A 27,291-nucleotide genomic window follows, 5' to 3' on the forward strand; every position below is an offset into this window, starting at 1 on the left:
TAGATACTGTACATATAGATTATATTTATATGCATTATATATTTATTGAAATAAGCTTAAGCAATGAATATCAGTCCAGACTTAATATAGACTGCTAAAGTTACAGCATGAGGTCGGGGAAGTTTGGTAAAAATAATAAAAACAAAAAATTTAAGATGAACGTGGTGACGTAAAAAGTGCCGTCGCGACCAGGAAGTGACGTCGCGGCCTCCGTCAGACTGTTGATGTTGTGGACTGGTCGGCCGGAGAACGGGAAGACGGAGACGCGTTTTGTTTTTGTTCAACTAAACCGTCGAAAAGGAGCCGAGTCGTCGCTTCTGTCGTCCGTTTCGGTTCGCTAAGAGCCTTAGCTCGGTGATTAGAGCCAAACGGCCGGGCCGGAGGGCGAATACACCGAGACATTTGATCTAGAAAGGGAGGACTCTTCACCCTCTGACCCCCTCCCTGCCTCCCTCACACGCTCACCACCATGACGATTCTCCCGAAGAAGAAGCCCAGCTCGGGGGTCGGCGTTTCGGACCACGCCGATGACAGCGATCGTCGGAGCGGCTCCGACCCGCACCAACACCCGCACCCACACGCAGGGAGGACCGGAGCTCGGCCGAGGGCTTCACCTCCGCCGTGGTCCTACCAGCCCGCTCCGCCCTCCACCAGGGACGACAGGCGGAGCATCGAGGCGAGCTCCCGGCCGCAGCAGGCCTCTCCGCCGCCCGTCGGCTCGGTGTCCCCCGTAGGACCAGGAGACGGTCGGGACAGCAGCGGCGGGATGGTGGCCGGGACGCGCGGGGAGCTCGTCGTGTCGGCCGGCGTCGTCGGATGCGGTGGAGGTATCGGCAGCTGCTGCTCTGGGCCCGGACTGAGCAAGAGACGGCGGCAGGCAGGCACCTGCTCCGGTGGGGTGGTGGCGGCTCTGGCCGGCGGAGGCCAACCCGGGGTAACCGGACCGGGAGTAGTGGGGTCCAGCCAGGATACGGAGGAAGGAGCCGGGAACAACAGCGAGGACGAGTATGAGAACGCCGCCCGGCTGCAGTCCATGGACCCGGCTACCGTGGAGCAGGTAGGAAGCTAACGTCAGCTAACACAACAGCAACAAGCGAGAACCAATGCTAATGCTACCGTGGCTACACAGATGGACCCATGAAACGGTTCACTCCGAGTTTAAATACGATTCATCAGGTTTATCGAGGTGACACGAGAAAACAACATTAAAACAATACACAGACCGTCGAGAGACGTTCTCAAAACAAAAACAACTGATTTACTCACAATATGTTTTGAATAAACGACGACTGTTCCAGTTTGTTTGTGTGTTCAGCAGTAAAATAACATACATGTGAAATATTTAAAATCATACGTGTGTTCGTCTCAAACACAGTTCAGGACAACAGTTTAACCACCTCTCATTCACCTGCAGGTAACCATAGCAACATGAGTGATGCTAGAGTTAACTAAGTGGTGAAACAAACCTATAACCACTGAGTTAAACTGATCAGAGACACACAGGATTTAAACACAGCAGACTTTTGTTCACACAGGGACAATAACCAGCTGTCCAGGTGACCCCCAGCTGTCCAGGTGTTAGCTTGGAGGGGCTCAAACACAAATCAGATACATCGTACAGAATATTCATTTAATGATGATTGATTTTCACTTTTATGTCATAATGAAATATAATAAGGAGTCGCAAAAGCAGTGCATAATACAAACCATATCCATTTATAATCCAGTTATTATCAAAATTCAGGTCAATAGTTTAACCACCTTTCATTAACCTGCTGGTAACCATAGCAACAGGGCTGATGCTTCAAACTGTGTTCTTAGTCCTTTTTTTTGAGGATAGAAAAAGACTAAACTTGTTGCTTTTGTTTGTTTTGATTCACATTAAGTTGAAGCTCTTTGGGTTTCACCTTAGACTCTGAAAACCATGGATGGACATTTTCACAGTTTTCTTATCTTTTAAAGCAGTTGGTCTATTACCTTTAATTGTGCTATTGAAAATAATCTGTAGTTCCAGCCCCAGAACAAATGAACCTTGGTTAAATTGACTGCAGGCACAGGATTTAAACATATCCACATTTGTTTCTTTTGATCTGTGGACCTGATAGAACAGAAAGTGATCTCTGTCCAGGTGGAGATGATAACGTGCACAGAAATATGAACACCTGTTGTTGACGTGCACGTGTCTAGACAGCCATAAACTCAACAACAGAAACTGCTCAGTCTCACTATGTTGTCTTTTCTGTGGTTTATGGTTTTTATTTTGACAAAAATTAATTTGTGGAGGTTAAAGAGATTATTGAAAAACATCAATTTACAGACAAATCACCACGTCAATAAAAAGAAAATACTTAGGTGTTCTATTGTAATTAAAAACATTTTAAATATTAAAATAACTCATTTCAAAACATTAAAACTCTAAATAATCAGCATCTGCCCGTTTAAGGTTTTTAAACCTGACATAAAAGAGAGTAGAGCTGAAAATAAAACAACATTTTTAACATTTAATGTAATCAGAAACTTTTCTGAGTATTGATTAACTTCAAAAAAAGTCATTTTAAAGTAAAACCTCACTTTGTTCTCTGGTGTCAGTTTCTGTGTCTTAGATTTTATATCAGTAACCAGAGCTGCATTAATTGATCAGTCACTCAACAGAAAATTAATAAGCATCTTTTTTGATAATTGACTAATGGTGTCAGTCAGTTTTATAAACATTTTATAAATGGAATAATTGTCAGAAAATAATCATAAATTGAAGTCTCACAGTCACTGAGTCTGTTTTGGTTTTGGACAAAAGACGTGTGATGACATCACTTCAGACGTTGAGGAACTATAGATGACATTTTGACTATTTTTATAGACTAATTGATAATGAAAATAATCAATAGTAAATAAGTGTGTGAGGATAGGGAGGAAACACTTACAGGCTAAATTATCTCTGTCATAGGACACTTTGATCAAGGACATGTCAGAGCTGCTGTCACATATTTTCCTCTGGTGAAAACTGAAGTTGAATTTTGTGAATGTGTTTACATTCATATTTGTACCGTGATTGTGATCAGGTTTGTTAGTGGTGTGTACGTACACATGTAAATATCCTTGTTTCAGAAACTTTGATTATCTTCTCTGAGAGCTCGGAGGACTCTGATAGAAACTGAGATGTATTCAAACACCAGCTTTCCTGGTCTCTGTCATGTTCACAGCTGTGTCATAAAGTCAAGTTAATACTTAGTCTTTAATACTTAGTTAGTAAAATGAAAGCTATGATGCAATGCTGATCTGTTTCTGTGAAGTGAAAGTAAAAGTCTGACAAGAGTAATACAGAAGATGAAGTGTACTGTTGAAGAACTAAATCTTGTAGTCGTGAATCCTGCAGCCACAGTTGGATCAAATATCAAATTATAACCCAATGTCCAAAAAAGTGTAAAGTCAAACCTGAGTGAAGTCTTGTTCACTCTGCTGCTTTGTTTTGATGGAGATAAACAGCTGGTGGAGCTGATTCTCAAGTTGCTGCCATCAAACCACAGAAGAAGATGAGCTAATTAACAGATGCAGTTAAAACTCAGACAATGGAAACATGTGGAGAACATGATGGATTGTAAATGTGAGGAGGGTTCAGCCTCCTCGTCAACATCGCTCCACACATAGCTGATGTTTCCTCTGTTCATCCTTCATGTACGACTTTATTCATGAAGTCTGTTTCACTTTGGTTTTTTTATCCACACAACAACAAACACTCATCTTGACTCGACAGATTTTTAGTTTTTTATTTACATATTGAAAAGGTTGATAAACACAGGTCGATGTAAACATACCTCAGTTCACCTGTCCAGGTAACTCCGTAAGTTCAGTGAGCTCACCTGTTCTGACCAACAGTTAAAACCTTTATTGTGATATAAAACTGCTCTGTGGCTCTGAGGGAGGGCGTAGCTAAATGTCTCTGTTCTGTGTTGACAACAAAAGAAACACCATCATTTCAGAAAACACATGTTCTACTCGGCTCTTATCTGGAGGCACAGTTGTGACGGTTTGAAGCTCTGTTAACAATCTGAATGGTGCTGATTGGAGACAGATGAGGATTTGGATGATCACACCTGAAGTGGTGCGTTGGATCTAGCAATGTATGGGTTTCAGTACTGAGAGAGCCTCAGCTCAGGATATCAGGTGGTACAGAGAGTCCTAAAACCCATGACCTTACTGTGTGGAGGAGACTGGAGTCAGTAAAGGGAGAAGATATTCCCCCAGTGGGGAAATTTGCAGTGTTACAGCAGCAAAGTGGACAGTACAAAAAAAAAGTAAAATAATAATATGTACAATTACATATTTAGAAAATATTAAAAAAAAAAAAAAATAGCAGCAAAAACAATAACACTGGATTTATTGTTGACACGTCAGAGTTCAGCCTCTGCAACACTAGACAGGTGTAGTACACGATGAGACTGTTTGGTGCCGAGACCACATCCCTGTTCATGAGGTCAGTGTCCATACTACAGCTGCACGATATGCAAAAAAATGATTACTTATTGTGATTACTTTGGGATTTGGATTGCGATTTCAGTTTGAATGGTCGTTTTTAAATTTAATTTTCACAAAAATTTAAAAATGATGATGATGTAATTTTTGTTGGGTCTTGTACCAGACAAACATGTTCCTTTTCATCTGGAGAATATGATTTGTAGACCGGGGCGTCTCTGTAGCACAACAGATGGTACTTACAATGCACAACAATGTTGTGACACATTTTGACTTTTACCAAATTGCACTTGGCTATAGTGTGATTTCAATTACATTTCAATTAATTATGTAGCCCTAGTCCATACAGATCTACGTTATTACTACTTACATGGTATATTCTCTTTACAGTGCGGGGCTAATACACTTCAAAACTTTGTCTTCAGTCTTGACACTGATGATGAGATTTACTCTTTAGGATCTTCAATAGATTCAAACAAATTCAGTCACTCCATAAAAGTTCAGTACCCAGTGTCCAGATTGAGGACACAACTCAAAGTGACCAAACTGTGAGATACAATGTTCAGATTTTTCTCTGAGATGATGTTGATGTTCAGACGTCTCATCATGTGAGTCACATCATTTAAGGTCCTACCATCAGACTCCATGACTGGACACTGTGAGAGTTCATTTTAAAGTGGAGATCATATGCTTTTCCAGGTTTAACACCTGCACTACACATCTGTTTGGTGCTTTAATCAATAATCAAAACTACCAAACACTACATTCATCCAGCTGCTCAGATGTGAACGGTTCTTCATGCCCTTTGATTGTAAACTTAGTGTCTTTGTGTTTTTGACTGTTGGTTGGACATGATGAGACATTTGATGTCATCACCTCAGACCAAATGATTAATTGGTTAATTGATAAAAACGTTTCTGATTTGATAATGAAAATAATTTTAAATCGCAGCCTTAGAACAGTTAACATCTCTGGGACCTGAGAGAAGGAATTCTGGGTGGTGAAGTCTTTAGCTGTCCAGGCCCAGTATATGGCTGACCCTCCGTGTGTGTGTGTGTTCAGCAGGAGCACTGGTTTGAAAAAGCTCTGAGGGAGAAGAAAGGCTTTGTCATCAAGAAGATGAAGGAGGACGGAGCGTGTCTGTTCAGAGCCGTGGGTAAGTGATACACACACACACACACACACACACACACACATACACACACACAATCACTAGGTCTAAAAGACATGCAAAAAATCATGTTGTGATATCATGATTTCGGTTAATGATAATAAAAAACATAAAGATGATAATGATGTGATTTTTGTTGGCAAACAACCAGTTCCTTTACATCTGTAGAATATGATCTGCAGACCGGGACATCTGTAGCACCACAAAGCCTCATCTATAATGATCTGTTGTTGTGGCACATTTTAACTTCATCAGAAAAACTGCAGCTCCTGTGATTTGGATATTTCACTTGGCCATATTGTGATTTCAATAATATTTTGATTCATTGTTCAGCTCTAATTAACATGTAACGCTGCAGTTCGTCTGCTCGCCAGCAGGTGTCAGTGTTTAGCTGCTGTTGGACTGTGTTGTGTTTTACTGAGCATGTTTCCATCTGACTGACAGACAAACCAACAACCAGTCACCAGCTCAGTTATATCCTCATATAACTGTAACGTCCACGGCTCTTGGCTGGAGGAGTGTGTCACATGAGTCCCTCTTAAGTTAAGATAGTTTAATCTTTAAAAGAAGAATAAATCAAACTGACTTGACGTCATCAGCTGTGTGTTGTCAGGCCTCTGGTCTTTAGTGGTCGTTCATTTATTGTGGTTTTAGGTTTGTTTACTTTAGTCAGTGTGGTGTCATTGATGTGCAGGTGAACAGGTTCAGGTGTTTCTGTTTTGTTGAAAAGTTCTTCAGAATAAAACCTTTTGAATGGCATCTCTGTGACTATACTGTGTACTATATACATATAGTACAAACTGGACATATGTCTCTTTGCCTTGTTTACTGTTTCACACCACCTGGATGAGTCAGTAGAGGGATTAACCTGTAAACAGGTGTCTGTACAAACCCAGCTGAATTTCTGTTGAACCTGTTTTTTATTGTGTGAATGTGAACAATGATGAGATGACCTACATCACTGAGCACTGACAGGAAATTGCCGCTGTGATTCCTCACTGACAGCAGGGGGCACTGTGTGTGTGTGTGTGTGTGTGTGTGTGTGTGTGTGTGTGTCTGTGTGTCTGTGTGTCTGTGTGTGTGTGTCAGGGTGTGTGGTGGGAAAGTATGTTCAAATGTGGGTCACAGTGAAAGATGAGGGTTCCTGTGTCTACCTTTAGGACACACAGACACACACACACAGACACAGAGGTCCATTCAGTAGAGTCCAGGTTGTGTTTCAGATAACAGCTATTATGTTGCTGCAGTTATGTCACTTCACTGACCTCAGCCATGTGTGTGTGTGTGTGTGTGTGTGTGTGTGTGTGTGTTGTACCTGTAAGCTCACACCTGTCTTCCTGTTGTTGTGTAATAAGGTGTTTATTGAGTCTTCATGTTAAAGTCAGAATCCTGTAGCGGGTCTGTTTTGTGTGAATTGGACTGAACCCTCCTCTACCAGGTCTTGGTCCAGCTGTTCAGTCCACATCAGTCGCTGTAGCTGGTGCGTTCAGAGCAGTTAAAATTATTGTGCTGTGTGTATCCTTTGTGTTTTTGTTAGTTCAGTTCATATTGATCTCACAGTAACACTCGTCCTATGATTGATCAGTATAATTGATTTTCAGTCTAATGGCGCAAATAAAGCTGCAGTCATTTCTGTGCGAGCTTCTGTCGACAGCAGAGAAGATGAATGCACATAAACACAGTAGAAGCAATCAAGACTGACCTGGAGTCAGGATCTGGTCCTGATGGTGCAGGATGACATCCCGCCAAAACCGACCAATCACTGACTTAGCTGTCAGTCAAGTGACTTCATGTTTACTCCTCCGGTTTTGTTTATAAAAAGTCAGTGTGAACATAGACTGTCCACATTTAGACTAAAATGCTACAAATGCAGCATTTTACCCAGCATGCTTTTGGGAGCTGAGTGTCAGGGCGGCTGAGACAGCTGCTGCTGTATCATGTACTGTACATGTAAATGTTGGAAATGAGGCCACTGTAAAATTCACTCAGGTGTTGTGGGAGAAGGAACAAGCTGCTGGACAGGTGAGAGCTTTCAGTCAGTGTCCATGGTCATCATCATGAGGAGAACAATGTTTAGGAAACATATGACGTATTAATTTCTTCATGAAGAAACAGTTTGGGCTCAGTTTGTCTGAAGGTAAAGAGAAGCTTGTTTTTATTGGACAGTTTAATCGCACTAAATAAACATTAATACGTAAAACATGTATCTCCAAGAGAGCAGACAGGGGCAGAGTGCTGTGTGATGTTAGAGTTAGTTTTATTATAAAGATATTAGAGTGAAGACAAGTGTATCTGTTGATACTCACTCACACATCACAGCTGAAAACTGAAAACTATTAGTGGCCGTTTTCACTCGTGTCAGACAGAGATGGTTGAGGCCTCAGTGTCTGGGTCGACTCCAGGGCTCGTTCAGGTGTCAGAGACCAGAGATGCTGGACGGACAGACGGACGTCAGTGTTTCTCATTCTCTCTCTGTTCACTTCTGATTCTTTTCACTTCTGTTTTCAGAGGCTGTTTCTTCACTCACTGCTGCATTTCACAGAAATACACACACACATTCTTTCTCACAAACACACACACACACACACACACACACACACACACACACACACACACACACACACACACACACACAGACACACACTCCCACACCTGCCTACCTGAAACAGAAAGTGGACAGTGAGGTGTAAAAACACTTTTGAGACATCAAACACTAAACAACAACATTTCGTAAAGTATGTGAATGTGTGCGTGTGTGTGTGTGTGTGTGTGTGTGTGTGTGTGTGTGTGTGTGTGTGTTCGTGCGTGCGTGCGTGCGTGCGTGCGTGTTGCAGCCCCTCTGTCCGTCTCTGCTGCAGTGAACATTTCAGGTCAGTGTTTCCCGCCCTGAGGGTTGAGATGATTTCCAGACAGTGTGGAACAGAAAAAACTAAATTCTGCTTCTTTTCTGATTTTCCTTTGATATTATAAAGAAAAAGTTTTTTTTCTTTCTTTTAGAAGAAGCTTTTTTTATCTGTTTCAACAATGAAAAAAAAACGTCCAGGGGTCACAGCTCATTCTCCCTGACACCAGAGGCCTCAGGTCAATTCAGTACAGTTACATTAACAGTAACACTGAATTGAACATTTGAGGTAAATGTGCTTTATATGTGTGTGTGTACTTTGCCCCAGGGTTCATAGTTCTCTGTGTTTCATTAGCTCACTCACTGGAGGCAGCGTTCATTGTACTAAGTGTAGTAGCTATGACTAAAGAAACAGAAGAATGTATGCACACACCTTCTCTCACCGGCCCCTTTTAAACAGAGATCCCACTATACTCCCGTTAATCAGACCCTGGTTTTGCCGCCTTTTCTCCTTCACACTGAAACAAGCGCAGCTTCATGCTGCCTCAGTGTGTGATGTCAGAGCAGGTTGCCGTTCAGGAATCAGAGACGTAACAGTGTATGCGTCTGTTCCGACATGACAGCTCTTGTCTTTAACACAGACGTTGGTCCGGCTCTGTGATGACCTCTGCTGCCAGAACGATGAGGAGGAGGTGAAGTTTTTACTGATGTTAATTACTTTTCAAATTAAGACTCCAGAGCAGCACTACAGATGAGACCAGCTGAGACTCTCTGTGCACTGTTACTACATTACTACTGATACTTCAACTACATGAAAATCACTACATGAACACGTGTACTTTTACTGCAGTAGGTTTTGAATGCAGGATTATTCTTGTACTTGTGTGTCTGCTTGGTTCAGTGAAGGCTGTGATAAGTTGTTCCTCTGCTGTAAACACAGATGGGTGTGTTTCCTGTGGTCAGGTCACATTCCTCCATGACAGCTGGTCGACATGCCGATCATCTGTCTGGGGGGTTTGGTCCAGAGTGAGACATCTCTACAACAATCAATCAGCACACGCTCGGCTCCTGATCTGTCTGATGCTGTAGTGAAGGGTGTGTGATGACTCGTGGAGCCTGTAGGAGGAGCTGCTGTCAGCTCCTCACACTCTGTGTTGTTGTCTCTAAATGCAAATGAAGCATGTGTGATGTTCTGGGTGGTGGTGACACTCGTCCACCTGTTGTCGTCTCTCAGCGGGTTCCTGCTGAGCAACATCACACACACACACACACACACACACACACACACACACGTGATCAGCTGATCCACACACACCTCACTGCATGACAACACTGTTGCTCAGTAACACAATCAACAAATAACAGTTTGCAGGAATCACAGAAACTATTTGGACCTCACTACAATTACAGCTGCATCCATTAGTTGATAAATTGGTTAATTGATCAATAGAACATGAATTGGAAACTATTTTCATAATCAAATAATGGTTTTAATTATATGTTGAAGCTGAAATACAGAATCTCCGCTGCTTCCAGCTCATAGATATGAAGGTTTCATGTTTTCCTGTGTGACACTGAACATCTGTGGTCTCTGGACAAAACAAGACATCTGAAGATGTTACACTGATGTGGGAAATATAAAAACAGTTTTTGCTTTTGTTTGACACTTTATTGACAAATCAGTTAATTGACCAATTGACACAATAATCAGCAGGTTAATCAGTGATGAAAATTATCAGTAGTTGCAGACCTACACGATGCTTTACTTTTATTTTCTCTGATGTTTTCACCTCACACATGAACAGAGACATTACAGGTAAACATGAGACTCGTGTTGGTTTGGAGCAGAAGAAGCTTCAGTAATGATGCAGAGTTTTTATAAAAATGAAAAACACTATGATGTTTTTAAAACACCATAGTGAGACGTCTCACAGAAACTGAATGAATGAAGGGAAACATCATCAGTTTATTACAAAAACCCTGCGCTCAGAAGCAGATTAAAGTTCTGTGTGTGTGTGTGTGTGTGTGTGTGTGTGTGTGTGTGTGTGTGTTAGATACAGTAAGTCAGATGTGGTTGTTCGGCACGTCTCCTGCTTCAGACCCATTGAGCAACCTCTGATTGGTCAGACACGTGTTCCCAGCGTGCTGATAACTCCCAGCATGCACTGCTGCTGGTCATGCTTTATCAGAGAGAACAAGAGCAAAGAGTGGGTCACCACGCTGAGGAGGCCTTCTCATCTTTGGTCAGGTGCTTTTTTCTTATCCACAGTTTCTGTTTTTAGAAACTTTTCTTTGACGTCTACTTCAGTAAACTTCATATGAAACATTCACACCGTTCAGCTGCTCCACACCGGACTCCTCTACAAGACTCTTGTCTGATCTAAACTCATATTTTAATGTGTCTGTTTGTCACCTGGGATGTCATCTCTGCTGCCAGGCTACTGAGAGCCCCTCGTGCCCCTCCCCTGTCTCTCCTCCATCACAGTTAGATTTGTGGTTCGGTCGTTTTAAGACACTCGATGTGTAAAAGACCTGATGGTATCTTCCCGTGAAAGAGAAACTAAAGCTGTCAACATGTTGACGTGATGAGTATCTGTCTACAGCCGGTCCTACTGGTTTTACTGACTTAAATACTGTCAGGTTCCAGCTTTCAGGTGACCGACCTGTCTGAGCTGCGAGTGCATTGTCACGGTAACGCTGTCAATCATCCCTGAAGGTTTTCACTTCAGTCCAAAAATCTTGTCAGGCCTGTGGTTCCGCATCTGGAGGAAGTGGAAAGTTCAGACCAGACCACTGTGTTTTTAGAGCTTTTATAAAGTGTAGAGTCATAAGTTATAAGATGTGATAACCTGTGATGTTTGGAATTAATGTAGTAATTTTATTTTCCTGTCTTGTAGGTGCATAACTTGTGATTAGCCTTTTATTAATCGATCACTTCTGTTTACATTTTTTTAAGTTTAGTGGTTAAAGCCCTAATGTCCTAAGTGACCATTATGAGGAAGCAGTCATGAAGAGGCACCTCTATAAATTCTGGTGCTGGATGACATATGGAACACACCATATGTAACAGAATAAGAGAAATTCAATTTTGGATGTGTAACAATTATTTGAAACTAAATGAGGACAAAACCAAAGTTAAAGTCGCTGATGCTGCTGATTCTAAAAGGGACAAAATTCTGAGTCAACTTTGGTAAAGCAGCGTCAGTGAGAAGCGTCTTGACTACATCAGTAACACTGTGTTTCCACCTGAGTCAAACCAGGTTCATGCTCTGAATCTTTACACTGACTGATTCTTTATGACTAGCTTTTAAGGTTTGAACGGTTTAGCACCTCCACTGTTTATCCTCCCAGTCGCTGCCTCAGCTCATTGAACACCAGCAGTAAATGAACCAATTTCTCATTATGAACAAAAACTGTGGAACAGAGTATAAACACCGACCATGCAGCTTCTAAACACCTATAACACTCATCTCTCAGATCTTCTCCAAAGTGATTGTTACCTGCTGTTACTGAGTCTCACAGCAAGTTTTTAAAATTCATTTGATTTGAAATGAATTGTATGAATGAAAGATTCTCTGCAGAGGAGAATCAGATTCTACTGAATCTGATGAGGAAAACGGCGGATCAGCTTCATTAGTCCGGACTGCAGCTGGACCCGGTGAATAGTGAGGAACGTGATGTCATGGAGGATACTGTGTGAGCGCTCACTTTCCAGGGAGTCTCAAAGTTTGATTGACACGAAGAAGACTTCACTCATGTTCAGACACGTTTCAACCTCAGTTTTTAGCTCGTTCATAGCAGGTCCCTGTCAGCATAACGAGCTGTGTATGTGTGTGTGTGTGTGTGTGTAACAGACCCCGGTGTTGAGGATGAAGACCACACTGTGAGTTACTGTTCTCTGCTCGTTAACAGCTGTTTGATGACGTGCTCATGATGTTACAGGATAAACTGGAGCAGAGTTCAACCTGACAGTCTGTTTCATCACGTTACAGTGTGATAATGTACAAATGTACACAGTAGGGAAATCTACTGTGTACAAATGACCTGCTGCTAATGAGTCGCTGAGCTCACGTGAAGACCAGGTGTGTGTGTGTGTGTGTGTGAGTGTGTGTGTTTGTTCGTTCGTTCGACCTCTGTCATAGTACCCTCTGACCCGTATTACTGTAACACCGACGTCTGACTGTTTGAGTCCAGACAGTGTGTGTAAAGAGGAATCTCCACCACAGTTTCTCCATCAGTCTGCTGCTGTGTGTGTCTGTGTGTGTCTGTGTACAGAGTCAGATCTGGGTTAAGGTGGATTTTCCCTTCACACTGAAATAGTCTACTCTTACATAGCTTGTGTTTGGATAGAACTCACACACACACACACACACACACACACACACACACACACACACACACACACACACACACTGCTCAGCTGACTGTGAACAGTATTTACACACTGACCTCTGTCTCTGTTGAGCACAGCAGCAGTGTGTGTGTGTGTGCGTGTGTGCGCTGAATGACAGTTTTGTTCTCAGTTTTTATCTGAAGTGACACAAATGAAAAGTCAACCGTGAACACTGAGCGTGGACAAACACTGACGAGTGTCACGCAGCTCTGATAACCACGTTCTACCTGACAGAGGTAAAGACCAGAGTTCAGTCTGAGTCCAGGATCTGTGGAGGAGCTGAGAGCTTCCTGGTGAAGCTGCAGTCAGAGATCATACCTGTTACACCTGTTGTCTAATTCTGATCAGCTGACACAGTGATGGCAGGTCAAGGTGTTATTGACCAGCCGCACGCACACACACACACACACACACACACACACACACACACACACCCACACCGTAATACAAACCTCTGCAGGTGTAGCAGTCTCAGTGATATAACACCTGAGCTTCACTGTCCTGGATTCAAAAATGATTTTTGTTGTGTAGTTGTGTTGTGTGTCTGTGAGTCTCCAGGACTTCAGCTGTGATCAAGGTTCAAACCAAGTCCCATTCAGTCAGGAACAATACAGGGGGCGCTTGGGGTTGGGGGTGTCTGAACAGTGTGGTTTGGTTCAGGTTTGGTGCAGCTCTGAGCCACCATTCAACACCCATCTGCACAGTTTACTGTGGATGCACTGACCAATCAGAGAGCAGGTCCTCCAGATATTCGACTTCAGGAGACGTGTAGGTGAAAACATCAGCAGTGAAACTGCACCTGTAGGTTACCTGGGAAACACAGGTAGTTACAGTAGAAGAAGACTCACAGAGGGGTAATATAACTCTGTGTGTGTGTGTGTGTGTGTGTGAGTGTGAGTGTGAGTGTGTGTGTGTGTGTGTGTGTGTGTGTGTGTGTGTGTGTGTGTGTGTGTGTGTGTGTGAGAGAGAGCAGATGTATAGAGTTTCTTGGTATGAATAGAGAATCTGGTTGACCTCATTTACACTTCATGTGTCTGTGGATCACATAACAGTTCAGTGTAAACACATCTGTACCTCTGATGGTTCAAACATCTGGAATCTGTGGAACAACAGTTGTGTCTCAGACAAATATTTTTTGCAAACAAATACGTCATGTTGTTTTTTTTTTGTTTGTTTTTTTTTTAGAAACAACTGTGAGACTGTAATTTCAGCAAGCAAAGCTTTTGTGATCCGTTTTTAGATTGATACAGAAAAACCACTCAATAGCTGGTAAAAGTAAAATTGAGTGAAAGTTGAAAGTAAAATCTTTTGTTTTTACTCACAAACTTCAGAATAGAATTCATAAATGAAAGTGTTTTGACTGTTAAAGTGTGTGAAGTGTCAGAGAAGTGACTCTGACAGCTACACAGATAAAACAGGTCACCTGCAGCTGGTCACTGAGGACTGACCCTGGATCAGCACACACACACACTCAGTGTCTGAGCTGTGTCTGTGTTGTGGTGATTCAGTATGGGGGTTCAACAGGGTTATAAACGTGATCTCTGACAGGAAGGGCAGTGGTGTTAGAACCAAGCGCTGCTCAGCCAGTCAAATGACCCCCTGATGGTGGGCGGAGCTTCAGAGCTGATAGACTTCTACAGAAAACAGATGACACAGACTGACTTCTCTCTGCTTTGTGATTGGTCAGCTGCAGTGAGATAACACCACAGCAGAGACACACACACACATTAACACACACAACCTGTCCTTAATGTGTGTAGCAACATCACCACTACCTCCTCTGTGAGGGAGGGCCTGATGTTGGTCCAGATCAGAACCTCATGCTCTCATGCTCCCTCTTGTCCATACTGGACTTTGGGCACTGAAAACCTTTCAGTGTCAGTGATGGACAGAATCCACAATGTAAAGGCTTAAGGTTTCTGAGTTAGACAGATCCAGTGAGTATCTCCCATAGTTATACAGCTTTTATTGAGAAATTCCCTCATCGTGTTCCTGTCCCTCCCCTGCAGCTCAACAGAATCACCATAGAAACAAAAACAGGGAGTTTAGTTAGACTTTGATGAACTTGGCTGATTCACATTAACTCTGTCAGTAATGTGATTAACAAAGAACAACATGAAACTTTGTGTCTGTTCTCTGCCAAAAATTGTTTATGAGGTAAAAGAAGCATCACTCTGTAACACCACCGTACGGTCAGAGCAGAGAGTTTCTGGAGTTCAACAACTTCAACAGAGTGAGACATCATCTCTAGAGGATCAGGAGTCGCGTTAAAGTTTGATTCATATCATTCAGTGAGTTGTGTATTTTTCTCTCCATGCTCATAAATTAAACTCAGCCTGATCATTTTGTTTCCTGTTTGTTGATAAAATCAGTGAATTTGTGTAAAGATCCTGATGAATAATGAGTCCAAGGAGCCAACTAACGACCTGTCAGTGAACTACAGTACCCAGCATGCTTTGCAGTTTGCTGTTGCTGGTGGTCCGGGTGGTGTCAGTGTCTGTGAGGTTCAGATAAAAACTTTATCAACATCATTAGTAAAAACGAATGGACGGACGCAGTTCCTCTGTCAGGCCCCACCCCTACCTTTCTGAGAATAATATCCAGGCTGACCAATCAGAGCGCTCGCTGTGGTTTCCTGTGTATTTGTGTGTGTGGTTTATTAATTCTGCAGAAGTCTATCTCTGTGTGTGTTTCTCAGCAACAAACTCACATTTACCTGCTCTCCTCTCCTTGTCTCCTCTCCTCGCCTTGTGTCCTCCTCTCCTCCTCCCCTCTCCTTTCCTTTTCTTTTCTTGTTTCCTCTTCTCTTCTGTCCTCTCCCTGTTTCCTCTCCTCTCCTGTCCTCTCCTTGTTTCCTCTCCTATCCTATCCTCTCCTCTTCTGTCCTCTCCTTGTTTCCTCTCCTATCCTATCCTCTCCTCTTCTGTCCTCTCCCTGTTTCCTATCCTCTCCTATCCTCTCCTTGTTTCCTCTCCTCTCCTATCCTCTCCTTGTTTCCTCTCCTATCCTATCCTCTCCTCTTCTGTCCTCTCTTTGTTTCCTCTCCTATCCTATCCTCTCCTCTCCTTATTTCCTCTCCTCTTCTGTCATCTCCTTGTTTCCTCCCCTCTCCTATCCTCTCCTCTCCTTGTTTCCTCTCCTCTCCTCTCATCTAGGGCTGGGCGATAAAACAATAGCAATAATTATCTCGAATAATCTCGATAATTTTCCTCGATAGAAACATTAAAAATGTTTGATAAATATTCAGTGAGAGGTGTAAATGTAGGCCAGCACATGATATTAATTACAGATGCACGCAGTGGTTGAGAGGCTTGAAGTTGGAGTGGAGTAAGCAAATATGGCGAAATGACAGACACCGCAGAAAAAGCAGAACACAGCTCGGAGGACGAAGAGAGGCCACTCAACTTCAGTAGTTTGCGGATATTTTGGCTATTTACAGTCCGACAAAAAACAGAGCGACGTGCACCGGAAACTGTGCCGGAGACACATTCCTTCGAAGACGGGCAACACCACAAACCTGTTTGATCATTTGAAAAAATATCACCCGTTAAAACACACAGAAAGTAAGAAAAACAAGTATTAGTGGAACTTCGATGAGCACCAGGCCAGTGCCCACTGCAAATCTTCTTCGTCTATTTATTTTTTTTATATATTTTGCAGTCTGAGCCATCTTCCTTTCAAAACTTAATTTTTAACTTTACTTTGTTAAATAAAGAGGACTGAAAAGGATTTTGATTTTAATAATGCATATTTTATCATAATTTGAATGTTTGTACCTCAAAGTTTTTAAGTGTTCTGCTGTTTGTCATGTTTTAGAACATATGTTCTAAATAGAACAGTTTAAAACCACAGTTGACTGTCTGGTTTCTTCAGCTTTCACTCAGGAGCAAAAATCAGCCTTTAAACCTCAAAGAAATAACGATGTGGCATTTATCCTGATAAATATCGATATGGAAATTTTTATTGTGATTACAGTTTTGGCCATATCGCCCAGCCCTACTCTCATCTCAGCTTCTTTCCTCGTTTCCTTTCCTCTCCTCTCCTCTTCTTTCCTTGTTTCCTCTTCTCCGTCCTTGCCTCCTCTTCTCGCCTCCTGTGAAGTGTGTGGGACTCGCTCAGTGACTCACTCACTGTGGGTGATCTGAGGGGAGATTCCCTTTGTGTGTGTCTGACTCACACACCTGGTTTGTTTTTGAACAAAACTCTATTTTTTCTTTATGTAAAAGAAGCTGAAGTTTCCGCTGTGAGACTGACTCTCTGCTGAGGTCAGGTTTTTCTTAGAGTCAAGAAACTCCATGTGCAGACTTGTAACTAAGTTCAGCTGATCACTGTAGCTTTTTATCAAACAGGAGGAAGTTGTGCATTTGTTAAGGGCTATTTTCAGCGGCGGATTAATCCACATTTGTTGCTCTAGTGGACAGCGTGTGTGTGTGGTAGAGTCATGATGAACTAGTGTGCAGGGCTACATTGTTAAAACATGTATTTATTTTTTGTACCTGCCACAGTTACTGTGTATGTATTATTTATTATTATATATTATTAATTAATAATTTCTCTGCTTTAAGTTAATTAAATAAAAGTGACAGAGCATCAACATTTGAAAAAAGACTCGTTTTAATGTCAGTTTGGTTTATTTCCTTCTTTTCTCTGCAAAAATCGACTAATATGGAATTTGTACAAACATTTCCCAACAGCTGTTCATCATCTTTTATTCATATTATTCATCTTTAACACCTCACACAGCAACAAACATTTACACTGATGTTGACTTAAGTAATTGAATTAATTAATTTAGTTTTTCCCTCTTTTTAATGTGAGTAAAACAGTTGGAAACACTGACTCAGTGTGTGTCGCCCTGCACATCAGTCTGATTCATATATATTAACATCATTAATATCATACACTCAGACTGTGTGTTTCTGATTCACACACCTGCTGCTGCTCAACGGTGTGTGTTAGTTTTGTTCTGAGTGTGACCCTATATCTGTCCCTCCGTGTGTGTGCGTGCGTGCATGCGTGTGTGTGTGTGTGTGTGTGTGTGTGTGTGTGTCAGTCATCACTTAGCAGCTTCAACTTCAATAACATCACAACTGTCTTTACACACATGCGCACACACACACACACCCAGAAACTGCTGATGAGAAAAAGGAAGTTGTAGGGGGGGTTCTGAGAATCGCCGCGGTGACAGACCATGTGACTTGCTGGAAATCGAACCAAAGTGATGCTCATTTGCATACCAATGCAGGAAGTGTGTGTGTGTGTGTGTGTGTGTGTGTGTGTGTGTGTGTGTGTGTGAATAAATGTGTAATTGAGTAAAAAGACTGGTTCACTCACATTTTCACTGAATACCAGTATGAATCAAAACTGACAGTTAAAGGAACATTTCAACAGTTCAAGGTCAAAGGTGCAGTTCAGCATTTAAAGAACTCCTGTTGTTGACTTGTTTTTTGAACTTGTGTTTGTATCAACTGCAGTAGTTACATTAGTGTTTGTGTGGACCCGCAGATGGACATTTTTTTTCTCTTTGTATGAGGTTCATGGTTTTGACCAAGATCCCTGACAAGTAAATTTATTCAAATTTAATTCCAAAATGACCAGCTAGTTATATTAGCTTAGCATAAAGACTGGAAACAAGGAGAAACAGCTAGCCTGCTCTGTCCACCCATCAGCCCGCTGAACAGTTAAACTGCACAGTATTGTCACCTTCCTCTGCAGACATCTGTGTTTGACATTCACATGTATGAACAGTGTGCACACACCATAAACATGTGTTAATGTGTTTTTAATGTGTTTGCCTCACAGACGTCCTCTGGTATCAGGTTTGACATCACAGTAAACTGAGTGTTTGGGACAAAACAAAACATCTGACGACATCACTTTGGACATGCCACTGATTCTGACCTTTTATAGACTGAATGATTAATCGGTCATTAAAGTGTTCGTCAGTTGCAGGTCTTCACTGTTCTTTACTTTTGCCCGGTGGAGGAAACGGTGTGTTTGAGTCCATATAGGATGAACTGTGGAAGTGTTTCATAGTGACTGAGACCCATCACACATGTTAACTGACTGATCAGAACCCAACACAGCCTGTGTGTGTCTCTGTTTTAGTTGAAACTACACACGGATGATCAGTCTGGGCTCTGATTGGTCCTAACCCAAACTCTCTGTCTCTGTCTCTCTCAGCTGATCAGGTGTATGGAGATCAAGATATGCATGAAGTGGTCAGGAAACACTGTATGGATTACCTGGTGAGTCACTCTGACCTCTTACTTCTGACCTTACTCTCAGCTGATGAATCTTCTTCTTCCTTTGTTAAAGTCTTTGTCAGCGTCTGTGTTCATGAAGGTGTTTTTCCTCCTTTAGATGAAGAACGCCGACTATTTCTCCAACTACGTGACAGAGGACTTTACCACATACATCAACAGGAAGAGGAAAAACAATTGCCATGGCAACCACATCGAGATGCAGGCCATGGCTGAGATGTACAACAGACCGGTGGAGGTGTACCAGTACAGCACAGGTGAGTCTGACTGTCCAGTAACAACCTCCACGTATGTTGTCATCAGCCAATCACACCTTACCCTCCTCCCTCTGCCACAGAGCCAATCAACACGTTCCATGGCATCCACCAGAACAACGACGAGCCAATCAGAGTGAGCTACCACCGCAACATCCACTATAACTCTGTGGTGAACCCCAACAAGGCCACGATCGGCGTGGGACTGGGACTGCCCGCCTTCAAACCAGGGGTACCTAAACCTGACGCATTTAAAACCATAGATCAGGGGTGTTCAAGCTGTGAGGCCTGCCGGGCACTTGACAAAGATACTTGACCAAATGTAAACAAGCACAGGACAGAGTTAGAGAGTTACAAAAGCCCTGCTCTGTAGTGTTGATATTTAACCCCTGGTAGGCAGGAAAAGTGTGTGTGAAGTCAGTACTTGGTGGACTGGTATATCTGTTGACAGTGGATTTCCTTCCCACCCCCCACCTCCACCCTTCCCCCCCCAGTATGCAGAGCAGTCTCTGATGAAATCAGCCATCAAGACGTCAGAGGAGTCGTGGATCGAGCAGCAGATGTTGGAGGACAAGAAGAGAGCGACGGACTGGGAGGCCACCAACGAGGCCATCGAGGAGCAGGTGGCCCGGGAGTCTTACCTGCAGTGGCTGCAGGACCAGGAGAAACAGGCCAGACAGGTACAGGGGGGGACTCCTTACACTTTTAAAAGTGTAAGGATCTGCATAAAAAGTACTTTCAGTATGTGTTGTTATCAGTCGCTGTGTGTTGAGACCCAAACCTGTTCTCATTCAGAGGAGGAGGAGCTGATCCACTGGAATGTAACTGGAACTTTTTATCAGAGGAAAACCTCCTGAAGGGAACAAAGACTTCACAAGAAGCAGAACACTTCAATCAGCCACCAAACAAACATTGACTGCTTATGTCACCTGAGTCCAGTCAGATGCAGGAGCTGGATTTACAGACAACTCAAAGGGTTAACAGGAGTCGCTCCATAGAGACTCACTATATGGTCTAGTCTTAGAGCCCTGTGTGTCTCTGTGTTGATTCATTCATACGTCGCAGCATCATCTCTGTGTTAGAGGTCTGTTACTAAAGAGCAGGAGCCAGTTGCACAAAACACCCTTAAGTCTTCTCCTTAAGGTATTTAAACATTACTCTTCTCTTACTTAATGAATCTCTTAAAGTCAGTTAAACTGTTGCACAAAAGAACTTAGTGACCACAGTAAGGAAATAAACTAAAGGTATCTCTGACTCTATCTTAACTGCAACATGACTGAGTTTATGATGATAAATGAAGGAAATTAACACATCCCAAGAAGATTAGAATTTTATGGCTGTAAAATCTCTATTACTGCTGTAAATTACTTTTTTCCTTAACTAAGGAAACTTTTTAGGAGATTCTGTGTAATGCCCTTAATTAAGACCCTTAGCTAAGGAGAAATTAAACCTTGAGTGTTATACTTAGGTAGAAAACTTGCAGCAGAACATGTCAGCTATGACGTAACCTCCATCAGTATCCTGTAACCCCTCTGCACATGGCTTTGAAGCTACAGTTACCATGAGGTTGTTGCCTTCAGTCTCCACCCCCAGCTGACTCAGCACCACCAGAAAAAAATAATTATTTAACAGATGTAAACATCTTTTCCCTCTCAGCCCCGTAAGGCAAGTGCCACCTGCAGCTCGGCGACGGCAGCGGCTTCCAGTGGGTTGGATGACTGGAGCGCCCGGTCGCCACGGCAACGCGACTCAGACCCCTCCCACTCCGACCTCACAACCACCCCATCGACCAACAACAAGCCCCCCTCCCCCGCTGGAGCCGCCCTCATCCTGAGCAAACCCCCCTCTCCCTGCGCGCCAGGTAACCTGTATACACACACACACACACACACACACACACAGGTACATCATCCTCACTGCATGTGTGTCTCATGAAGTGTTCAGTACCTAACGTGTGTGTGTGTGTGTGTGTGTGTGTGTGTGTGTGTGTGTGTGTGTGTGTGTGTGTGTGTGTGTGTGCGTGCATGCATGTGTGTGTGTGTGTGTGCGTGCATGCATGTGTGTGTGTGTGTGTATGTATGTGTATGTATGTGTGTGTGTGTGTGTGTGTGTAGGTCCCAGTAATCAGAGTCGTCATCATTTGGAGTACAGAGCCATCATGCAGGAGATGTCACCTACAGCATTTGGTAAGACACACGCATGTTTGTACTTCTACCTTTGTGAGGACCCTAATTAACAGAATGCATTCTTTAACCCTGATCTCTCCTAGAGGAGGGAAGGGATCTCTCCTCTGTTGCTCCTCCTCAGGTTTCTACCATTTTTCGCCTTTAGAGATTTTGTTGAAGTCCTTTTTTGATTCAAGGGTCAAAGGTTGTTCACTGCACAGATATTAAAGCCACCTGGGCTGTAAAACTAAACTAGACTTGCTAACGGTGAGTGGTGCTGCTCGTCTCTGCAGCAGACATGTAGCTCTCAGTCACTGTCTGTTGTTTACCATCAAAGCTCAGCTTGAGTCAACAGGAAGCTGCCGAGCAGAGCAGAGCAGGGCGTGGTGTGTGTGTGTGTGTGTATACGTACGTGTGTGTGTGTGTGTGTATACGTACGTGTGTGTGTGTGTGTGTGTTTAAAGTTATCTGGGGTTAAGCAGAGGCTGGTGTCCCTGTGAGAAAACACTCTCAGTTTCATTGTTGTTTTCTAATAATATGAGTTTTATCAGCTGTTTACAGCTCAGCTCTGAACACTCAAGTATGTTTTTATCAAAGGACAGAACAGTGTTGAACTCTCACCACGATGTTTCTGTCTGTTTCATCTTCACTGCTCAATAATTTCTTGGGATATAATCATGAGCTGTTGCCCAGAACTCTGCAGCTCTGAACATGCTGCTGTCTTCCTCTCGGCTCCACCAAGGTCTGGTCTTTTGACTCCACTGATGTTCACCAGAAAAGCTTCAAAATCAAGCTACAGAATGAAGAAATAGAGGAGGTCGATGATTTCAAGTTCTTAGGAATAATTTTAGTTTCACAACTCAAATTTGATAAACATGTAAAGAAGGTCTTAAAAACAGTAAAGACCAACCTTAATTGCTTCAAATTACTGAGACACAACATACCCTATGGTTTTTTCACATTTCTCATATTGTATCGCAGTATGGGCTCAAGCGTCACTATCTACAGTCAGACCCCTCACATCCTACAATCAGGCACTGGAAATAATGGACAAAAAGCCTGTCCGATGGCATCACTGTCACATACTGAAAAGATACAATCTACTTAGTTTTGAGAGCTTTATTCATCTTTGCTTCCTCAAATTAGTTTATAAATGTATCGATAGTTTAGCCCAAGACTCTCTCTCCAGATATATCCAAAGGCAGGACAGGAACAGAGTAACCAGGAGCGTGTAATGGCAACTACTAAATAAAATACCACATTGAACATCTAAATTTAGACAATCAGCCCTCTCCATAAAGAGCTGTGAACACATGACCAACTGATTAACTCCAGATATAACTCCAGATTAACTCCAGATATAAATTCCTTTACAACAAAGGTTCAGTGCTGCTGAAAGCAAACCAGAGCTTTATTCGTTTCTAGGTAATTGTATCTATTGTTTATTGTCTTTGTTTGACTATTTGTAGCTTGTTGTGCTGTTGTTGTCTCTTTTTAGACTGAACATCTGTATATTTTTAGCTAATTGTAAGATATTATCAATTGTGTGGTCTGTTTTGTGTTGTTTTTGCTATTGACTGTTTTAATTACATTATACACATAAAAGCCCAACTAAGGACAGGAGTCGTGAATTAGCAATAGCTATAAACTCTTTGTACGACACATTAGTTTCATTCTTTGTGTTGAAACTGTTAAATTGCATTGTCTCAATCAAGTAAATAAAATAAAAATAAAAGCAGTTAAAACACAGTCTGCAGGTCAGCGTTGAACTCTGTTTCCTCTGTAATAGTCTTGACTGTTGCTGATGTCAGGAGACATTCTCAACCTCTATACTCAGAGGGGTTTTTTGACGGCGGATTTAGCTGCAGGAGGTTTCAGTCTGATCCATCATACCTGCAGCAAACACAGGAAATAAGATCATCAGTTGTAAAAGATTAATGCCGCAACTTAACTGTTATTTTGCCTCATCAATTCATCTGGTTTTTCCTAGTAAGTCTATGAAATGTTGAGATGTAGTGAAATATGTCCATGAGATGATGAACAGTGTGACTGTGAACATCTCATCTTCAATAGTCCCTCCTGCCAAATCCAGCCAAAGCCATAAACCATTCATTTGTGGAGTCCTAGGCATGTCTGGCCCCTTGGCATCCATCTTGGCGACACCCTTCGGCAGTTATTTCAGACATCATCTTCTTTTATGGCTCAGTCCAGAGAGCTGTGACACTATGCTGTCAGTTCAAATGTGAGAGTTTGTGTCTGATGTTTGAATAAAGAAAGTTGATGAATTACAGAATTGTTTGTTTTGATCATTGTCTGTAGAAAACTAACACAAGATTTTACTACAAAGTTAGTTTTCACTCAGCTTAAAACTTTTATGAACCTCAACTGTGTGTGCTTGCATCAGTGCAACAAAACGATTGGCTCGATATGTTTTTTGGTTCAGCTGCTATAAAGCAGACGATTGGCTTTCTGGGGGCAGAATATGTGTCATACATCTTTATCGTTACAGACTTTTTTGTTCAGGATTCTTGAAGTAGATTACCGTCTCTGGTTGAAACTGTCATGTGTGTATCTGTCACCCGGTCTGTGTGTGTTCCAGGTCTGACAGACTGGGAGGATGATGAGATCCTGGCATCAGTGCTGGCCGTCTCTCAGCAGGAGTACCTGGACAGCATCAAACACCAGAGTGCCGCAATGCACCGAGAGAGAGAGCCGTCACCTGACAGCAGCTGATAACCAGCCGACAAACGACACACAAACACACACACCGACACAACCATGACCTTTGACCCCTGCCCTCCACCATCCTGACCCCTCCACCCCCTCACCTCTGACCCACAGAAGGAGATCGACCAGGGAAAAAATAAAACATCAAAGAAATGCACACTTGTTTTTTTTTTTTTTTTTTTTTTTTTTTCAACTCATCTTCTCATCTCTCTCCGTTCTGTCGGCTCCTCTTCCCTTCTTCCCTGTTTCCTTTCATTTCCTCCTCCCCTTTCTCTCATAATGCCCTGCTTCCAGCCAATAGTGATCCAGCATTACCAAACAACCCCCACTTTTCATTTTCCAGAGGGAGCTCGGTCTTGCTGCTGATTTGGGATCAGTTCTGACATTTAAACATCACATTTGGCAGCTTTCAACTTCATCGGTTTAAATTTTTATCTTTTGTTTAGTTTTCAGAATTACACCGATGACTCTTTTTATAGCAGGATATTAGCTCTGCGGCTATCAGGCCATTGGTTTCAATGACGAATGCTAATCAGAACTGAAAAAGACAACCACTCTACAGGTACTGTTTATTGGTGTCCTGTATGATAAAATAGCATAAAGTGTAAGTCTAGTCCCTGCTAATGCCGCCAACCAGCCACATTGCTGTTAGCTTAGTTGCTGATAGCAACAATTTTTGCCACAATTTGTACTCCTCGTCGCGTCCGTTGGCAGCCATTTTGTGTGATGAATGCTAATCCCGCTAATCAGAAGTGAAAAACACGACCTCTCCACAGGTACTCCAAGCTATCACCTGAAGTCTTACTGTGTTTAAAGCTAGTTTCCTCTCATATAGCTAACAAGCGCCATTGCTGTTAGATTAACTATCAATATCTTCATTTTTCCCCACTCATTCTTACTCGTCTCATAATTCTCACTGGCAGCCACTTTGTGTGGGGAATGCTAATCAGAATTCTAAAATGCTAATCCTGTAGGCTAAGTTAGCTCACTCTTTAGTAGGAAAACAATCACCCAAAGTCTTACTATGAGGTAAAGTTAGTTCCTGCTAACACTGCTAACTAGCTACATTGCAGTTAGCTGCCAATAGCAAAATTGTGAGGAACGCTAACCCCGCTATTCAGAACTGAAATTTACGGAAAAGTTATACTAAAGCATCTTTATCAGTGTCCTGTAAGCAACATTAGCATGCTTCTCAACAAGCTAGCTATCGCCTGAAGTCTTACTGTGTTTAGCTAGTGCTAACTCTTGCTAACATAGCCTCGATTGGTTGTCCTGTTAATTCTGATTACTCACACAAACAAAAGGAGTAGTAGTAGTTGCTACAAGAGGATTGAGAATTACTGGGAAACAGTTTTGCTATTGACAGCTAAGCTAACAGCAGAGCAGCTTGTTACCGGTGTTAGCATCCTTTAACTGAGTCTACAGCACCCATAGTGTTACTTTTTAAGCTTAGCTGCCGTGAGCAATATTGTTTCCTGCTCATTCTCAATCCTCTAGTAGCTCACACTGGCAGCCATTTTGTGAGGAATGCTAATCAGAAATGAAGAAGGCGACCCGCCTGTGGCGTATACGTTATGTTAGCATGCTCTTTATTGAGCAGGCTATCGCCTCAAGTCTTATGTTTTAAAGCAGTATCCTTTGGTTTCTAGGTTTCTAACACTGCTAACAAGCTGCATTACAGTTAGCTTAGCTGCCAAAAGCAAAATCATTGTCACAGTTCCATTGGCAGCCATGTTGTGCGACCAACACACATTTACTTTCCATCGTTGTCTGAGAAATAAAACAGCCAGCAGTGACTTCATGGTCTGTAACACCTCCTCCCTCTTTCTCCTTTTTGTCTTTCTTCTCCTCTTCCTCCACCATGACCTCCATCCTCATCATCATCATCGGACTTATTTAGCTGCATGTTTAATTGACCACGACCAATATCATCATAGAGAAAAAGCGACAAATAGAAAAGGAGAGAAAAAAAGAGAATTGTCATACTTATCCCCTTAATGATTGATTATTATTGTTGTTATTATTAATAATATAAGTTTGTTTTATTTTATTTTCTCATTTGGGATGAAAATACCTTTTTTTTCTTGGAATAAAAAGAGGAAAATGTTTCCAAAAAAAATGTTTGTGAGATTTATTCTGCACACAAATGCCTCTCTGAGCCTTGCCTCCATCTTTCCCCTTTAATCTGTGTCGCCATATCTTTCAGTGCATCCTCTCCATGTATTTACTGAACAGGCCTACGATGGACAGGACCATGGGCCCCCTGACACCTCGGGCCCCTGGTCCAGAACCACTTCCTGTTTCTGTTTGTTTGAAAGACAATCAAAAGATCAGCCACAAAAAAAGTTACAGACAGACACAACATGACTACAGAGACACAACATGACCACAAAGAAACATTGAATAACTGCAAAGAGACACAAAATGACTACAAACAGACACAACATGACCACAAAGAAACATTGAATAACTGCAAGGAGACACAAAATGACCACAAAGAAACAAAACATGACTACATAGACACAACACTACTACAAAGAGACACAAGACGACTACAAAACCAACAAAATCACCACAAATGTTGTGTTGGTCATTTTGTCATTTCAGTCTGGGGGTCTTGCTCTAATGTAAGAGGTTAGGGCTCCCTGATCTGTCCATGATCCTCTCCCTTTTCTTTTTGTTTCCTCGTCTTTTCTTCCTGCTTTTTTATATCCTCTCATATTTCTTTCTGACTCCTTCTCCCTTTTTATCACGCTCTTTTCACCCACTTTGTTCCCTTGTCTGCTCTACCTCCTTCCTACATCCTTTTCATTAACATCCTTAATTTTACCATTCATTTTTTTCACTTCATCTTTTATTCATTCACAGAACCTTTCCTCTCCCGTCTGAAGCGAGAAGAGAGAAGTGTTTTTTTTTTCATGTTTGTGGGTATTTTTGCTCTTTTAGTGGATAATAAGCACAGCGGACAGAAAATGAGAGAAAGAGATAAGATTACAGTGTTGTCAT

At 42.3% G+C, this 27,291-nt stretch overlaps 1 protein-coding gene across 2 annotated transcripts; it reads left to right on the plus strand.

Moving 5' to 3' along the window:
- Positions 1 to 201: 201 nt before the first annotated feature.
- Positions 202 to 26,404, plus strand: otud5a (OTU deubiquitinase 5a). 2 transcript variants are annotated; one of them, XM_023426008.2, is made up of 9 exons: positions 202 to 1,057; positions 5,536 to 5,626; positions 19,060 to 19,124; positions 19,240 to 19,396; positions 19,477 to 19,625; positions 19,888 to 20,073; positions 21,050 to 21,254; positions 21,508 to 21,579; positions 24,158 to 26,404. In XM_023426008.2, the coding sequence occupies exons 1-9, from the start codon at positions 470 to 472 to the stop codon at positions 24,289 to 24,291; spliced, it is 1,647 nt and encodes a 548-aa protein (XP_023281776.1). In that variant the 5' UTR covers positions 202 to 469; the 3' UTR covers positions 24,292 to 26,404. The 2 variants fall into 2 exon arrangements, with proteins under 2 accessions (XP_023281776.1, XP_023281775.1); XM_023426007.2 differs by having other exon boundaries at positions 203 to 1,057; positions 5,533 to 5,626.
- Positions 26,405 to 27,291: the final 887 nt, after the last annotated feature.

The sequence above is a fragment of the Seriola lalandi genome, unplaced genomic scaffold (assembly GCF_002814215.2).
Source record: "Seriola lalandi dorsalis isolate HSWRI2012SDOR001 ecotype SW California unplaced genomic scaffold, Sedor1 jcf7180002054798, whole genome shotgun sequence".
In the NCBI taxonomy this organism is placed as follows: Eukaryota; Metazoa; Chordata; class Actinopteri; order Carangiformes; family Carangidae; genus Seriola; species Seriola lalandi.